We start from the raw sequence: 18,671 nt of genomic DNA on the forward strand, positions 1-18,671 counted from the left end.
TCGGATAAGGTTTCTGTGTGGATGTCCTTTTTGTTGATGTTGATGCTATTCCTTTCTCTTTGTTAATTTTCCTTCCAACATTCAGGCCCCTCTGCTGCAGGTCTGCTGGAGTTTGCTGGAGGTCCACTCTAGACCCTGTTTGCCTGGGTATCAACAGTGGAGGCTGCAGAACAGCAAAGATTGCTGCCTGTTCCTTCCTCTGGAAGCTTCATCTCAGAGGGGCACCCGCCAGATGCCAGCTGGAGCTTTCCTGTATGAGGTATCTGTCGACTCCTGCTGGGAGTTGTCTCTGAGTCAGGAGGCACAGGGTTCAGGGATCCATTTGAGGAGGCAGTCTGTCCCTTAGCAGAGCTCGAGCACTGCACTGGGAGATCCACTGCTCTCTTCAGAGCTAGCAGGCAAGAACGTTTAAGTCTGCTGAAGCTGTACCCATAGCTGCCCCTTCCTCCAGGTGCTTTGTCCCAGGGAGATGGGAGTTTTATCTATAAACCCTGACTGGGGCTGCTGTCTTTCTTTTAGAGATGGCCTGCCCAGAGAGGAGGAATCTAGAGAGGCAGTCTGGCTACAGTAGCTTTCCAGAGCCATGTTGGGCTCTGCCCAGTTTGGACTTCCTGGTAACTTTGTTTACACTCTGTGGGGAAAACCACCTACTCAAGCCTCAGTAATAGTTGACACTTCTCCCCCCACCAAGCTCAAGCATCCTAGGTTGACTTCTGACTGCTGTGCTGGCAGCGAGAATTTCAACCCAGTGGATCTTAGCTTGCTGCACTCCATGGGGTTGGGATCTGCTGATCTAGACCACTTGGTTCCCTGGCTTCAGCACCCTTTCCAGGGGAGTAAACACTTCTGTCTCACTGGCATTCCAGGCACCACTTGGGTATGAAAAAAAAAAAGCAAACAAAACTCCTGCAGCTAGGTTGGTGTCTGCTCAAATGGCTGCCCAGTTTTGTGCTTGAAACCCAGGGCCCTGGTGGTATAGGCGCCCAAGGGAATCTCCTGGTCTACAGGTTGCGAAGACCATGGGAAAAATGTAGTATCTAGGCTGGAATGCACTGTTCCTCACAGCACAGTCCCTCATGGCTTCCTTTGGCTAGGGGAGAGAGTTCCCCAACCCCTTGTGTTTCCCAGGTGAGGCGATGCCGCACCCTGCTTTGGTTCACCCACCATGGGCTGCACCCACTGTCTAACCAGTCCCAATGAGATGAGCTGGGTATCTCAGTTGGAAATGCAGAAATCACCCGCCTTTGGCATTGATCTCGCTAGGAGCTGCAGACTGGAGCTGTTCCTGTTTGGCCATCTTGCCAGCCAGCCTCCGAAACATTTTAAAATGGCGTTTAGAGGATGGGGAATTGAGGCTTTGAAGAATCCCATCACTAAAAGTGCCCTTAACATTTTTCCAAAGTTTTAAATACTATCAAAGCTATAATACCCAAATATTACAAAACATTAAGACAAATCATCTTCCATTATCAGAAAATTATAAATAAGCATTTATTTGACCTCATATAACAGTAAATTCAATTTAGGATGGCTTAAAATTGAGTGTAATTAAGTAAGTTGTGATATTGCCATGCAATGGAATACTATTCAGCAATAAAAAAGGAAAGAACTACTGAAAGTCAACAACATAGTTTAATCTCAAAAGCATTATGCTAACGACCACATTAAACATCACATATTGAATGATTCCATTTGTATGAAATTCTAGAAAATGAAAACTGTAGTGATAGAAAGCAGAAAGGCAGTTGCCCGTAGCTGACATAAGGACAGGATTGACTGCAAACAACCATGACAGAAGTTTTTTGAAGTAATGGAAAAATTCCACGTTGTTATTGTGATTATACTTATATGACTGTATACAAGTCAAAACTCTCTAAATTTGCACTAAAAATTAGTAAATTTTATTTTGTAGACACAAAGCTGAACCCTACAAAGCTGACCAAAAAAAAAAAAAAAGAATTTTCAAAAGGAAATTCTAAGTACCTACACATCTACAGAAAATCATCAGCTCAAAGTGTGATAATGAACCTGAATGTCACTATTCCCTCAACAAGATATCATAGGATACTTTATTAGTGCAAAATTCTTTTCTGACAATTCTTTGGAAAGTGCTTTTTGCAGAGATTTGAGTTAAATGTCAACTCCAGAGCTCAGATCTTCTCTTTCTCAGGGAAGTCCTATAGCAGGGTAGTCTATGACTTCTCCCTCCTCTGAATTTCGATGGCAATTACAGTCTGCCCCAGTCCTTATGGCATAAATGGTATTTTATTTATCTGCATTTACCCATATAATATCTATTATAGGCCCATGTGAAGGTAAAACTGGGCTCATGTGAACAGTCACAAACATCCTTGGATATACGGACACTCTATGAACCGCAGTCTCCCTGCTGCTGGCCCTTAGAAATAACCTCTTCCAATTCTTTCTGCTCTTTTTGTAGCCCACCAACAGAAGCCAGACCAGGCACTTTTTAGTAATCAAAGTAGTCCCTTCTTTCCGATTCTAGGTCATTGCTTTGTCTATCTTCTTAATTAAGGTAAGTTCATCATTCATGAGGCTCCTCAATCCAGAGAGCAAGTTGACTCCCAGCGAATTCTCTCACCAATTCAGAGTCAGAGGCTGTTACTGCATGAGTATGTCTCACTCCACAGCTGACCATCAGCTCCTGAGGAGAGGGCACATTGCACTTCTGGTTCTCCCTCACTGTGCTTTCCATGCAGTAGTTGGCCATAACAGGAACTCAATAAATAAATGCTGAATGGAAGGAAACAGTACCTACCTAGCATGAAGAAAGAATCATTTCTTACCGCACAGGGTTCGAAAGTTGGCTGAAGGTGAAAATGAAAATGAACACTAGATTTTCCAGCACATGATTGAGTTGCATTTGATGGTATTGTCAGGGAGGCTTCTTTGGACTAATAGAAATAATTAAGGAAGACGGACTGCTTCAGACACCCTAGGGGCTGCTTAGCTCTCCAGTGAGGCATTTTGCTTTTATGTTTAGATATTATTTTCACTGATTATAAAAAGAAACATCCGTTCTCTTTTATCACTTTCTAGTCAAGGCAGCCAAATGTGCTTAGATAGATGGAAAATGCCTTTTAAGTAAGTGATTACCTGTGAAGAATTAGTCTCTCTTCTTTCCTTTCCTAGACATTGTGGCATTAATATTGGCATTTTGTTTCTTTAAATGGCATCCTAAGGTCCCCTTCCACCACAGCTCCTTCCCAGATGGCTTACTGTAGACCAGACTTTTTACCCTACTCGTCTCCTTTTCTAAAGACTTTTATTTTCTTTTTAGTTTGCACTTTTCAAACTCCAGCCATAATTATTGGGGTATAATTTATACACAGTGAAGGTTATCCTTTTCAAGTCAACCATTCAATGAGTTTTGAAAAATTGATATAGTCATGTAACCACCACCACAATCAAGATATAAAATCTTACTATCACTTCTGAAAGTTTCCTTGTGCCCCTTTTGTCAACTTCCTCTCCCCATTTCCAGCCTCTGCAACTGATCTGATTTCTGTTGCTTTAGTTTTGGCTTTTTGAGATTGTCATATGGATAGAGTCATAAAGTACATCGCCTTTTGTATCTGCCTTTTTTCATTTAGCATTCATTTGTGATCGTGATTCATTCATGTTGTTGAATGTATCAATTGTTCATTCCTTTTTATTACTGAGTAGTATTCCATCCTATGGATGTATTTTGTGATTAATGTTTATTAGTTTGTCTTCTTGTTTGTAATATCTGTATGCGTGGTGGGTTGGAAAAGATTTTGTTTCTATTCATAGTTGGATTTTTTTCACTTTGTATTTCCTATCAGACAATATGGTCCGATAGGAAGACTCATGCCTGGTAGTGAACATATTTACATGCCTTGCATTGTTCAGGCAGATATGTACTCAGATCCCATATGCTGTATAAATGACCTACTGCATAGGTGTGATGGTTCTTCCTGTAGTTTTGAAGAGTGTGATCAGGGATTTTGTATCTCAAATTGTGCAATTTAAAGATGAGCAGTTTATTATTTAGTTATAATTATATAATTAATTATACCTCAATGCAGCTATTAAATAAAAATATATAAAATCACTGTTAAAATCTTATTCTTAAAAGAAAAATATACACATGCAGCAGGGGTTTGTGGTAGGGCTGGAGCTGAGATGTAGTGATATATGTAATGTGGAAGTAGGTAGTTGGAGAAGGCAGAGAATGGAAAAGGACAGAAGCCAAATTGCAGGGAAATATGGAGGGAAAATTCTGAGCCAGATTCAGAAATGGAGCCAAAGGTCAGGAGGAGACAGTGTTTCTGAGTCTACAGTGGTTCCTCTCATTTGAATGCTGGTGACCCAGCTATTCTGGATGCACATAGGTACCCTGCCAGTGGGGTATGGGGGAATGACTACAGATAAATAAGAATGTGTAACACATTGGGGTATACAAAAGACTTCTTTGGAATCCCTCTAAGAAAATGTTAGTCTGAGGGAAAGCAGCAGTCTCCTCAATTTCAGACAGACTCACGAGCAGACCTGGCACAATAACATCCAGTGTCATCACAAGTTGTTGAAAGGGACAGGGATCTACTCCAATTTTGTGATGGGTAAGTACATGGGCCGCCAAGTAACAGGTCAACAGCAGCTAGGACTGATCTCTAAGCACAGCGAGAAATAACTCAGGGGTTGAGGAACTTACTTCATTTATGTGGCTACAACAAAATACCACAGACTGGGCATTTATAAAGAACAGAAATGTACTCTCTCACTGTTCGGGAGGCTGGGAAGTTCAAGATCCAGTCACCGACATCTGGTGAGGGTCTTCTTGCTGGAGCCCTTACATGACAAAAGATGCAAGGGCAAAAAGGAGTCAAGCTTCCTCTGCCAAGCCCTTAATCCGTTCATGAGAATAGAGCCTGCACCTCAACACCTCCCCCAAAGACTCCACTTCCCAACACTGTGACATTGGGGATGAAGTTTCCAACACATGAATTTGGGCAGACAAATTCAGACCATAGCTGGGCCCTATATATACAAGTGGCAACAGTGAGAGGAGGACATCTGGGCATTTGCAGATAGGACCTCATTTGTACTGAGAGGCTGGTGAGGCTGATAATTTTCAGTTTACAAATGAGTAAAAGTCATTACCTCTAGGTTTATGGGCTACAACTCTGAGAAGGAAATGGGCCTCTATGTATAGGTTAAAACTACAAGAAGAAAATAAATTGCATTACCGTGATATATCATGTGAAAGTTTATGGTTTCGGGGGCTTTTAAAATGTTAGTTCCTCTCAAATTTAAGCCTTAGAATGTCTTCATTTATCTACACATACAGAGTTTTTTGATGGTACAAGCCATCTTCCATATAACCGTACTTTTATAAAGATTCCTGATGCATCTAAAGAAAATGTGCCTAGGCTGGGCATGGTGGCTCACACCTATTCCTAGCACTTTGGGAAGCCGAGGCAGGCAGATCTTCTGAAGTCAGGAGTTCGAGAACAGACTGGCCAACACGGCAAAACTCCATGTCTAATAAAAATACAAAAATTAGTCAGGTGTGGTGGTGTGTGCCTGTAGTCCCAGCTACTTGGGAGGAGGCTGAGGCAGGCGAACCACTTGAACCCAGGAGGCGGAGGTTGCAGTGAGCTGAGATCATGCCACTGCACTCCAGCTTGGGCAGCAGAGTAAGACTCCGTCTCAAAAAAAAAAAAAAAAAAAAAAAAAAGGTGTCTAAACGTTCTGTCATTCCACTGAATAGCATAAGCCAGACTGAACTTCCATTTTTTCTGCTCATATCCAAGCATATTATTTCAGCTAGAACAAGATTCTATCTGGTAATGAGATTTCAAGCCCATTGAGCATAGCTACTGAGGGTAGTCATGACTGATTCTCAACACTGTGCTCGGCTCAATACTTTGCACATTGTAGATGCTAAATAAATATGTGGTAAGTGAGCGAATGTTACAAAACTGAAGAGAATGCAAGATTCTCAACTTAATCCAAATGATGGATAATGTTAGAAATAATAAGAATCTGTGAGAAAAAAGAGACTGAAAGTCTGGAGAAGAATTATGCAGAGAACTCAGATTCTCAACTTAATCCAAGTGAAGGATAATGTTAGAAATAAGAACCTGTGAGAAAAAGAAATAGAAAGTCTGGAGAAGAATTATGCAGAGAACTTAGAGACAAATATTAGGAGACCATGAAATAGGCCACCATTTGTGAGCCAGGAATACTAGCTGTTGCTTTCTCATACTGCATAGTAGGAAATGTGAAAGCAGAAAATATTTAGATTGTGATTAAAACTGAGATTCTTGGAAAAACTGAAGTTCAAAATCTTTCTGGGCTCTCCCAGCTTCACCGATTCCGTTCTTTTGATGGGCAAGCAAAGTTCACTAGTCTGCCAGTCAAATAGATGCTAATGGTAAAATTGGCTCTGTTTGACTTTTTGATGTTACACATTTGAAATGTGTTTCCATCTAAAAGGACAGGCTCCAATCTAAATGGTACCAACAAAATTACTTCAAACAAAACAGGAGTTAATGTCACTCAAGATGCACTAAAAGTTAAATTGCAAAATGGCTGAAAAGGAGAGGTCTTGGCTTCAGAAAAGAATAATAACTACCTAAAGAACAAAAGTTTGTGTTCTTGGCAGGAAATTTTAAAAAAAAAGAAAAATCATCTGGTGTGGTCATATAGTGTATCAAACTGAAGAAGACCCTTTCTTTACTGAGTTAAAATTAAGTCTATAGACTCCTAACTGGAGACAAGCCACGGAAAACTAAAGGCATTTGCAAGTTGAAGTTAAGGGGCAATGGAAATGATGAGTAATGAAGGAGGAAGTCAGCCTACAGAGAAGACAATAGAGCAGGTACACACAGAGAAGCAAAGCCAGCAAGTCATGCATTCCCTAAAAGTTGCAGAGAGTTAATTAGGTTCTTATCTTCCCAGTCTCCACTTTAAGTACCCAAGGGCTATAATTCCTGTCTTTGGGTTCTCAGAAATTTCTTCATATCCTTGCAATTAACTATTCTTTGACTTGGGCTAGTTTAAATATGATTTATTTTCCCCCCTGAAAAATAACTGCTAACTGGAACATGCAAGTTTTCTAGACAGAGTAGAGTAGCAGATAGCCATAAGCAGCCTTAATCCTTCATATGTCACATTTCTTTAAAAAAGTCTAAAGTATGGATGAACAATGTTTCCCCTTCATTGAGCTTTTCCGTGTCCTAAGAGATAAAATTCTTCTTCTTTTTTCGGGTTCATCTTAACAAATCAAGACATTAGTCACTAGTTGAAGAAGTATGTTTATTCATTTGGGGAACAAACATTTGCTGAGCATCAACTCTGTGTCAGGCCCTATTTTAGGAACTGTGAGTGAAAGAAGTTAATGAGACATGTTAACTTGGAAGTCCTTAAGATTTCCCAGAAGAGAGACAGATATGTCTTAAAGGTAGTCTAGTACAAGGACTAGAAACCTGCTCAAATTAGCTTCAGAGAAAAAGAGAAACTTTTATTAGGTTGGTCCAAAAATAATTATGGGTTTTGCCACTAAAAGTAATAGAATGATACACAGATATTTCATGGAAGTAAACCTAAGAAGAACAGCCAGATCTCACACAACAGCAAACAAAATTAAAAGACCTAGAACAATCTCTCTCCGTGTCTCTCTCTTTCTCTGTCTGTCTGTCTCATGCATGCACACCTCAGTTTCTTGGTCTCTCATATCTGTCTCTGTTTTTGATAAACAGGGCAGATTGGCTTTTTCCACACTCATTGAAGAAAATGAATGGGCTGGGCATAATTCCAACACTTTGGGAAGGTGGGGCAGGAGGATCGGTTGAGGCCAAGAGTTCCAGACCAGCCTTGGCAACACAGTGAGACCCCGTCTCTATAAAAAGAAAAATTAAAAAATTAGCCAGGTGTGGTGGTGCATGCCTGCCCAGCTACTCAGGAGGCTGAGGTAGCAGGATCACTTGAGCCCAGGAGTTTGAGGCTGAAAAGAACTATGATCACACCACTGCACTCTAGCCTAGGCAGCACAACAAGGCCCCATCTCAAAAAGAAAGAAAGAAAGAAAGAAAATGGTTGTACAAAGTGAACACAAATTTCCATTTCATGTGATCAGCAAAGATTCTAGAATCTCTATACCATGAATATAAATCCCTGGGAGATTGATCGAGCTTGGTCAGGTGTTTGGCTTAGTGACAAGGAGGCAGGATTATGTGACTCAGTGACTTCTAGAAGGGGATCACGGAAGACTCTGAGAAAGCCCTATTGGCAGAGCTGGCAAATAGCTTTGCATGTCTGCCACACGCATGAAAACAAGTAAGGCCAGTCAACCGTAGTAGTGCTAGAATCGAAATCTGAATATGATTCATCAGTGTATTGATGGGTCCAGGAAGCTAGGAAATCTAGAATTATTTTATTTGTTTTGTTTGTTTTTAAGTTAGGAGTGTCTCTTTTATTTTGGCCATTATGCACCCCAGCCAGTGCTTAGAGACTTGCGTGTGAGTCAAGCTCAGTGGATTCTAAGCTTTACTCACTCATGCCATGGATTCATTGAGTAACATTTGAGAAGTCACTGGTTACTTCACTTCAAAATTACTAGGACTTACCTAGAAGTTCATATTTACCACCCTTTTCAGGTCTAGGAAGAAGAATGTGGTATTGTTAGGAAACTCATTTCAATGTATTATAATAACTATTAATATTTATTAGAAATTTATTTACTAGATATAGGACTAGATTCTTATAAACAAAATGTATAAGATTTCAGAGACCCAGCATTTAAATGAGAAGGTAGAGTATACACATATAACTCAATAATATATTACTCTGTAATACATATAAAAGAAAGCTTATTTGGGAGAAAAAACAAAAGCAAAAAAAAAGCTAGAGGAAACCAGAGCCAAGAAAGAAGAATGATTAGTTCTCAGTGAAGAAGATGGGAAAGGCTGGGCTAATAATATAAAATTTGACTGGAGCCTTGAAGTAGAATTTGAAACAATGGAAGAAAAAAAGAAAGCTATTCTAAGTAGAAAAACAAGGAATTGACAATGAACAATGGGAAAGGCAGGCCAGTGAATTGGTGAATTTGGCCTAAACATAGTGTGCAAGACGGAAAGATAGCCACGGAGCCCACAGAGGTGAGGTGGAGCCAAATCGTGACCTTAGGCACTAGGGTACTTTGAATGTCCTGAAGACATCTAATGATTTTCAGCAGATCAATCCTGCATTTTTGTATAACTGTGACAACAGGTGTAAAAGATGAACTGGAACAGGAGAGGAGGAAGCACAGAGAGATTATACGGGAGTTTGTCACCATGGTGAAAGATCAAAAGGGTTTGAACCAAAGAGATTAGCAGTGGAACAGAAAATAGGAGACGGCACAGAAAACCCTAGCAGGGTGTAAAGACAGAATTGGAATGGGATGTTAGCAGGGGGCTGGTGGTGCACCTGGGGAAGAAAGCAGAGGTTTCTGGTTTGGGTGATTGTCTATGTGAAAACAAGATAAGCAAAGGACGGCAAGGCATGACAATACAACAGATCAGAAGGAAACACTGGGGAAACTTATCTGAGCCGTCTGCCCCAACAAAACTCTGTCTTGAGCTAAGGAAAAGAAAAAGAGGGGAAGGCCTCACTTCACCCCTGAGTGCTTTTTGGAGTAGGGTCTCTGGGTCTCTCAAGATCCTTTCAAGTGGCCAGTGAAGTCAAAACTATTTTCATAACAATATTGAGACATCACTGTGTTTTTCACTGCGTTGACATTTGCCCTCATGGTGCGAGAACAAGGATGGGGACTGGTGGTCATCGTATTCTTCATCACTGGGCACTCACAGGAAGAGAAAGGGAGAGGGACAGGGAGAGGCCAGCAGATCAATGAATTTTAATGCCACGGAATAGGAAAAACCATTGATATGGTTTCAGATTCCACATTGCAACTTTAAGAAACTACCACTTGTTGAGTTTTGGTGTAGTATCAGGGGATTATCCAGAATTATCTCCTGTTTTTCTAAGTCCATATCTGTGTAACACCAGATTAATCAATATAATTTCACCAAAACCACATGCCACAGCAGATTGGATGCAGAAGCAGATCTGAGAATCCAAATGTCTGTTTTTAAGCCAGATATTTAAAATATTAGTAAAAATGTAAAGCAATGCCACTCTTCTCCTGGATTCTTTCATTTGGAGAAATATAGTTATTTTTCATAAAATGTACATTATTTATGTTCACACGTAATAGACTTTTTGTTAAAGGACTTACTGAGTAAAGGGCTCTTGAGACCAGAGTTTGAGAAGCCCCAGCTTAACCTTCCATATTTCCTGCTCTGAATGTGGTGTCCCTCACAACTGCACCTAGGCAGGAGCACACCCCGGAAGGGGTTCTCCAACTACTTTGTCTCAGGAACACTTTATCCTCTTAAAATTAATGTGAGACAGGAGTTTGTTCTTTGTTTCTAAAAGTTTTGCCTGGCTCTGGAAAATCGTAGCTCCTGACCTATTCTGCGCTTCATGCCAGTGTAATGTTAATTTGTCCAGTTCTGAGAACAAAAACCAAGAAGGATGCATGTTATTTCCCCCCACCCCCAGAGATAAAACACAAATTCCTGTCTCACATTAAAGGAACTGTCCTGCCTCCCAAACACAGGTCTGTTCCAAACACTTACTCACATTTCAGTGAGTCAGAAGGAAACAGACGGATATTCATCTCCCTGAAACCTGGCTGACTTCCTTCAAAAAGTCTGTAAGGAGCGTCAAAATTGTGTCACGGGTTAGTGAGCGGTCACCTAAGAGCTCTCAGGTGATAGCTGGAGTTTTAGTAAGCAAGTGAGTACCCCAGACAATTCAGAAAAAAATGCCTTTAGGTGTTTGTCAAGGTGAGTAAGTACAGCCAGTAAGTGACTGATAAGAAAACAGGAAAGGGCCTGGGACTATATAATTTGGGTTCAAAGGGTAACCCATCAGCAGCAACATCTGATGCATACCAATTTAATACTTTAACAATGTGACACTTCAGCCCTATCTATAGTAAAGAGAGGAGCTTGCTTTTTATGAATTATTAAGTCCTTCCCACCTTGAGCCACTTTGCTTCCTAGAGGCAGTATCTCAGGCATCCCATTCTGCTCATAGTAGCATTCCATGAAGATCTGGATTGATGACAATAATGCTGATTATTAGACCCATAACTCCTTAAGCTTGATTTATGAAAACAGTTGGTTCCTTCGCAAAAGTAGTCACTGGAAGAATTCTGGTTTCAGTAATGTGCTGGAAATTTGTGGCCAAACTTTTGGATAAAACATAAGATTCAGACAAGAAAAATTAATATCCTATTTCTTAGGTTTTTAACTAAAAATCTCGGATATAGAATGTTCTCTTTCCAGATGTGAGACTGAAATAATGGAAGAAAATGGTCACAGTCTATGTCACGGTGTAATGTAGACAGGGAGAGTCACAAGTGCATGTGTGGGCTCTCAGCCTTCTCTCTGGCCTTGAAGTTAATCTCCTAAACTCGGTCATTAAATCAGCTGTTAATTATCTCGGAGGAGAGGAAGTAACGATTTCTCTCTCTCTGTCTCTCTGTCTCTCTCTCACACACACACGCACACACACACAGCTCTTGCAGCAGGTATTGCTTAAATATCACCTCGGATAATCATAACTTGTGAGCAGATCTTCTTTCCTGATGACTTAGTTTCTAACCTGGTCATTCTGCGCTTATTTTTGTCCCTTTCTACACCCACTTAGGAAAAACAGAGAAAGGGACGCACCGCGCAGCCCCTAGGCACTGTGGTTTAGGGCTAGTGCCCTCGGCACCCGCTGCCAGAAGCCGGGCGCTGCCAAGGGCTGCGGAGGGGTCACGTTCTCCTGGGGACTGGGGCATCTCCTGCGGGCTGGCGACAGGCTGCGGGGGCGGAGTGGTGCCAGGGCGGAGGCTCGCCCGTCGGATGTGCCCACCCGTCCCGTCCAGGGCAGGAAAGCCTGCCAGGGCGCCATCCCCATCCCCACCGCCTCCAGGCTGCCGGGCCTGGGCCACTGTACGGGAGCCAAGGTGCGGTGCCCCGGGTGTGGACGAGCCGAGGTGCAGCCCGCGGGGCCGCAGGGCCGGGGTAGGGCGGGGCGCGGCCGGGGCAGATCCGGTGTTTGCGGAATCAGGAGGGGCGGGCCGGGGCGGGGCCTCGGCGCTGCAGGAGCTGCCCAGAAACTTTTCCCTGCTCTCACCCGGCGGGGGAGAGAAGCCCTCTGGACAGCTTCTAGAGTGTGCAGGTTCTCGTATCCCTCGGCCAGGGGTATCCTCTGCAAACCTCTGCAAACCCAGCGCAACTACGGTCCCCCGGACAGACCCAGGATGGGGCCAGGACGGACAGGAGCCACGCCGCTGCCGCTGCTGCTGGTGTTAGCGCTCAGTCAAGGTAAGCGGGGATTTCGCTCTGCATCGGCTGCAGGACGGACCCGCGCGGGTCCCTGGGGCTCGCTGGAGGGATTGGGCGGAACTAGGGAGCAAGCTCCGTGTATGTTCCCTCGGATTCCACGTAGTCTCGGGCTCCCAGCCACCAGGACCTTCTTGGAAAGAGATACTTCTTAGTCCCCTTCCTGCTCTCCCAGGCCTTGCGTCCCCATTAGGCGCGTCTCGCCCTGTCTGTTAAGCACCCTCCAAAGTCATCTCAGTGAGTGCTTTGTTTTAGGTACACACACGCACGCACAGACACACACGCGCGCACACACACACACGCGCACACACACACACAGTCACAGACACGCACGCACTCAGGCATGGACAGTGTGGGGATCCACGGTGTCCTGGAGACCGCGAGTCCTGCAGCCCAACTTCCCCTGGCTCACACAGGTGCCGCGCCTGCTAGGGACCAGGGGGACCCGGAATCCAGTGCTGATGGCGGCCTGCAGCTCCCCAGCGCGGTGCTTGCTGGCTTTGCAGAAGCCTCCGAGCCCCCAAATGCTTATTTTTCAACCCAAGGATGTGAATAATGCCTCTATTTCTTACTTGAGGACGAAGCGCTGTGTTTCTTCCCGGGGCGGGGGGGACTTGGAATAAACCGAGCGCCACTTACATACTTGGCAGAGGGGAATTCTTCCTTCTCTTCTGCCTTCCTCTTGTTGTTGTAACATTGTCTATTCGACAAATGTAAACTTAGGCTAGGAAAAGTTCTTTTCACTTCTGGATCCTAGATGCCGCAATGAGAGAATAAACCGGAGCAGCTGCTCTAACTGTAGTGCTGTGGCAGTGGGGCCCGCCCACCTCCTGAGTTCGTTTACACTAACAGGAGGAAATAAGGCTGGGTGGGGAGCTTTTGTGGGACCATCGCGAATACGTGAGTACTTTTTCCCTGACCATTAGGCAGAGCTAGAGTGTGGTCAAATTTAAGAATTGTAGTTTATTTGGAGGGAGAAGGAGACACGTTTGTATATTGTAGTTTGAACAGCGATCAAAACAAAACAAAAAAGTTGTCTCTGATTTTAAAGTGTGTGTGTGTGTTTGTTTTTTTTTTTTACAAAGAAGATAAACATTTCCTAAGCTGTCCTCCTTTGAGACTGACATTCAGCCACTTGCTCTTCTTTATTGTGGAGGAATGAATCCTAGTCCACGTCAACCTGGTGGCATTTTCTCCGGGTCAGAGATAAGAGAGAAATAGCACCACTGTCCCCAGCCCCAGCAGAAAATGGGCATCTTAGGTTTTCTGTCTCACCTGTACTGGGTGCTTCAGATACTTTCTCCGGGAACCAGATGAGTTGTTTTGAGGGGCCACCAACCCTAATCTACGGATTTCAGGTAAAGTTGTACTTGACATTGAAAATGAGTCTCTGGAATACAACTAAAGGTAATGGAAATATAAACCCAAGCTTTTCATCTCTCTGTGATTACCCAGTATTAAAATAAGCTATGGAAACATAACGTCATTTTCTTATCTTTGAAGTGTTGAGGCTTGTTACATAAAGAGCAGTGAGAAACACTTTAATGGAATGTAGCACTGCAAGGCATGAAGTCAGGAACAGAGACTTAACCTGGAGTTAATAAGGACACCTCAGGGCAAGCAAGCAGAGATGATGGAAAATAACATCTGCAAAAGTTTTGTGCGTTTATTCCCTCCTGCTACTCCAGTCATTTGTATACTCAAGGAACAGGTTTTCTCTTAATTTAAGATCATCATAAGAAAGCTCTCTCATGTGTGATATCACTTGAGGTTCCTGGAGAAGCAGCATCATTTTTTGATACCATGAGTATCCCAGGTTAACATGAATAAGTGAAATGTCTAGCTCAGTAGTATCTAAAATTTTGTATGGCATTACCCTTTCTGTATAAAATTTCTCATTCACTATCATTACACATGCACACATATAACTATTATAAAATTATATGTATGTACAATTGCATAATATGATCACATAGAAAAATTCAAATTTAAAAGCTATGTTTGTGACAGAGCTTTATTATGATGATCTTAAGAGAAAACCTGTTCTTTGAGTATTACAATATGCTGTGATTATGTATACACAATTGTATATACATAATATACACATGCACATACCTGTTAATATGTATAAAACACATGTGTGTTTAGACATCTTGTATCATCCCTAGCATACATGCAAACCACTTTAAAAACATATCACCTTCAAATCTTATTTTAACACTTACATTCAAATTTGCTTTCCAGAAACCTTTTCAAAGGTGCTTAAGAAGAAACTGTACTCATAATTTAGTCCCATATTTATCACCTTTCATTGCTCATTTCTAAGTGCTTAATACCATGAAAATGGTAAATGGGCAGTCTGAGGATGAAAAAGAGAGAACATAAGAGGCCTAGATAATCTATAAACTAAATATAGGCCCTTAGCAGAAGGCAAATGTAATTTTGAACTGAAGGCCATCACGTATTTTCTCCAGTATGTTCACAGGTCAAGGATAGTCCTTCCACCCAGGTTCTAGACCACATCTTTTCTTACTATCCCTGAAACCCTGCCCCAGCACTCATCCCTCTTCAGTGCACGTCTTCAAATTCTCTCCCTAATGTAACTTCCCCTCAGTCTGTAAATATTCTAATTTTTCTTAGTGTAAAAAATATTTCTTTTGATATTTAATTTCCTCCTGAAACATCCTGTACTTCGGGCTTCTGTTCTCTTCCTGTTTTTCTCCTCCTTTCCTCGCTGCTGTCCCGTCATCTCCTTCACAGGCTCTTTCCTTGTTGGTGTTTGCAGAGTTTCATCCTGAATCCTCCTCTTCATTCTGCAGATTGTCTCTGGGCCCATTCCCTGCACAAGTCACTATCTCCAGCCAGCCTCCCCTTCTGAGTTCCAGATCAGTATTTCCATCAGCCACCAAATTTCTCCAGCTAGACAGTCTGTAAGTAAGCCAGATTCAACATTTCCAAAACTGAATTTAATACGTGTCCTCCAAAATTTTCTCCTCTATTGGCTACCATTGTTTAATGGCAGTATTATTATCACACAAACATGAAAGCCAGGAATTTGTCTCCATGTTTTCAACCTCACAGCCACTCTCCAAATTCTCTTGGCTCTCCTCCCATCCATGTAACTCCTGCCACCCAGTCAGTCCCTCATCTTATGTCTGCATGTAACTTTTAAACTGGATTTTCTTTTCTTATCTCTCCAACCCATTCTCTTCATTTTCACGAATGATATCTTTCTAAGACACTTATACGTATCCAATTACTGCTTTGTTTCAAATGTTAGTGGCTCCCCATCTCAGGTGGGGTAAAGTGCCAATTTCTTGGCATGTCATAAAAAGGTACCTTCTACCTCTCCAATCTTTTCTTTACCGTATGCTTTCTTGAGCACAAATACACATTCACACACACACACCACACACATGCCCACACATGTACACACTCTAAAGCCATCTATATACACCATTCTTTGTTATGACTACACCTGATCATACCATATTTAGTGTGAAAATATTTTCCAAATACTCCCTTTGCCTTCATTGCATTGTTGCTTTCACTCCTTTTCACTCATCTCTTTGCAACTGACCATTATCCAATGCTAGAAGGGTCAATCCCAAGCAAAATTATAAAGTAGAGAACTTTTACTTTTGCAACAAAAAGGAAAGCTTGAGGTAACCTACCCTTGCTGGGTCCTTCCCTAAACCACCTCTCTGGTCTCACCCTCAGCCCCTTAATGGACTTAGGCCGCCCTCTGATAAAGTAACTTTGCTCCCCTATGGCTTAGCAGTTATACCTGCCCAACCTCAGCTAAGCTTTGCTCTCTTAATACTAGGTCCTGAGCCGCTGTTTGACTTAAATTTATGGACTGGGGTTCAGGATTCAGTATTTACAATGGCTCATATGTTTCTGATGTATGGTCTGGTTTGGAAGTGATTGCTTAAATATCATCACTGCCTTCCCACTTTCCTAAAATTAAAATTCCAGTGCTACCCACCCCATACCACCTTGTGGGATGACCACCAAGACAGGTAGATTTCAACATCAAGTGTTAGTGGCTGTGAGCGGCTGTGTCAGTTAAATTCCTTCCAAAGTGGATGATGACTACTCCCTGTCTTCATGTGCTGACAGCCCTGGAGATATTAAAAGGTAGAAGCTTGTTAATGTAAAGAGATGAGCTTCTCATGATGGAATTTTAGACATTCAGCAAAATAAAGACACATGTTCAGTCAGTGTGTATAAAGTCAAGAATTTCAGGAAGAATGGGGAAAATATCTGGGGCCAAAAGTGTCCAGGCATCACATAAATTCTACCACTAAAGTCATAAGTCTTGACTACCAACACTGCTCAGCTTGGGATATTACTAAAAGATTTAGCACAGCATAAAAGAAGAGAAACCATGAAAGATCACCGCTCTGATTGGCAAGTGAAAGAAATGGCAGGTGGGTGGGGTTCTTTTTTCCAGTTGTTACAGTGACCAATCATTTACCAGCAGAACATACAGAAGAATGGCTCCCTATAGGGGAGAATCCCAGCATTGCAAATCATGAGACAGTAAACTCTGTGTATGACAGTGATTCCTGTGCCCCTTCAGGTGATCCATAGAGGCTTTATTGATTTGGCTACAGTGAATTTCATAAAACTAATACTTGATAATATTCTTATAAGGTGTCTACTTTATGTAAGGCTGTGTGTTAGGCTCAAGGTGGAATCAGAGAAAACTTGAAACATGGCTGAGAGAGGTTGGAGTTTATTTGGAAACAAATCCAAACATAGGGAAAGGAAATTGTCTCAGCCCTGAAGCATACTTAACCAATTTCAGCCCCTTGTCATCTTCCTTTCTAGCAGAAGTCCATTTATTGAGTTACCATCCTCTTGTGCAGAGCTAAAAAATTGAGGCGACGCTGAAGGGTGATTAGACTGGTCCCAGGCATCCGGGCTGTCTCTGGTTTAGCCATGGGCATGTAATGCAAGGTTGGCCAATGAGATCTGCTGGGTGACTTATGGGAAAGGAATTTTCATTCCTAAGAGAGATATTTGTTACAGAAAATATTGTCAAGTTTATATGTGAAATTTGGAACAACTACAGCCATCTTGCAACTGCAATGTCAACTAGCTTAAGGATAAAGCCAGTATATTGGAGTTAGCCTTATGGAAAGAAATGGACTTTGATGTTGTCTTTGAACTTATGAATTATTGGAATTTAAGACTATAGTATGTCTTGGTGTCTTTAAAATTTTCCTATAATTTAAAACTTGGTTATATCATTTTCTATAACTTAGAGAGCTGTAACATAAGTTTCCATAGCATAATAGATGTCATGTGTTCACAATTAATGAGTGGTACAGATAACATGTTGAATTCAGAGGATGGAGAGATATCATTGTGATACATTGAAGTGTTGAGCCTCTTGAGATGTCTTCATGGAGACAGGTAAGAATCATTACAATTTAGATCTGCCACGAAGAACCTCAGAGATCCTGGAGTACAGTTTCTACCTTTCAAAATGGGTGTGAGTGATACTAGAAACCAAGCAGCATAACTAGCAATAGGACTCATCTCCTAGTTCCTGGGGCAGATGTTTAGGTTCTTGAATAGGATACTGACACAATGAAAACAGAAGGTCCTTATGCCCACAATGTGGTATTCAAGTTGTTCCCAGGGAGTGAAAGCTGAGTTGCAGCCACCAGACCTTGAAGGGCCTTGGAAATCATGATATAGAGCAAGGGTTCTATCCTGAGGACAATAGAAAGGTCTCGAAGGACCTTGAGCAGGGGAGTGACATGATCAGATGAGGAGAGTGGATTGGATGGAGGCCAGGTGGAAAGCACCAAGATCATTTAGGAAAGAATATGTTTGGGTTTTAGTTTTAGTTTAGGAGACCAGTTGTGAGATGATGGTGGTAAAAACTCAGATAGTGGCAGTAGGGAAAGAGACTGGAGGATTTATTGGAAAGGCATTAAAGAAGAAGAATGAACAGGATTTGATGATTGATTTACTATGGAGGTAGAGAGAGAGGGAGAAGATAAGGCTGATGCTTAGGTTTCTGATATGGACAGGTCAGTTGATGTTGTGCCATTCACTGAGATAAGCAGTGCTGAAGGAGAGCACGTTGGAGGAAAAAGATGATCAGTTCAGGTCAACAGATTGAGTTTGAGACGTCTGGATGTACACCTGGATGTATATGTCTAATTAGCAAATAGTTATATGTAGCGGTGTTAGGAACAGGCAGGAAAGTAAGATGGGTAT

General features: G+C 42.1%; 1 protein-coding gene across 3 annotated transcripts in view; it reads left to right on the plus strand.

The window, feature by feature from the left end:
• Positions 1-12,223: 12,223 nt before the first annotated feature.
• Positions 12,224-18,671, plus strand: part of ITGA2 (integrin subunit alpha 2) — a 104,396-nt gene continuing 97,948 nt past the window's right edge. The window contains exon 1 of one of the 3 annotated variants that reach the window (XM_003276518.3): positions 12,224-12,413. In XM_003276518.3, the coding sequence (XP_003276566.1) occupies positions 12,350-12,413 (64 nt within the window). In that variant the 5' untranslated portion in view covers positions 12,224-12,349. The remainder of the gene's footprint in view (positions 12,414-18,671) is intronic. The other 2 variants (XM_012507859.2, XR_001116051.2) reach the window with 2 other exon arrangements.

This window comes from Nomascus leucogenys, chromosome 7b (genome assembly GCF_006542625.1).
Source record: "Nomascus leucogenys isolate Asia chromosome 7b, Asia_NLE_v1, whole genome shotgun sequence".
In the NCBI taxonomy this organism is placed as follows: Eukaryota; Metazoa; Chordata; class Mammalia; order Primates; family Hylobatidae; genus Nomascus; species Nomascus leucogenys.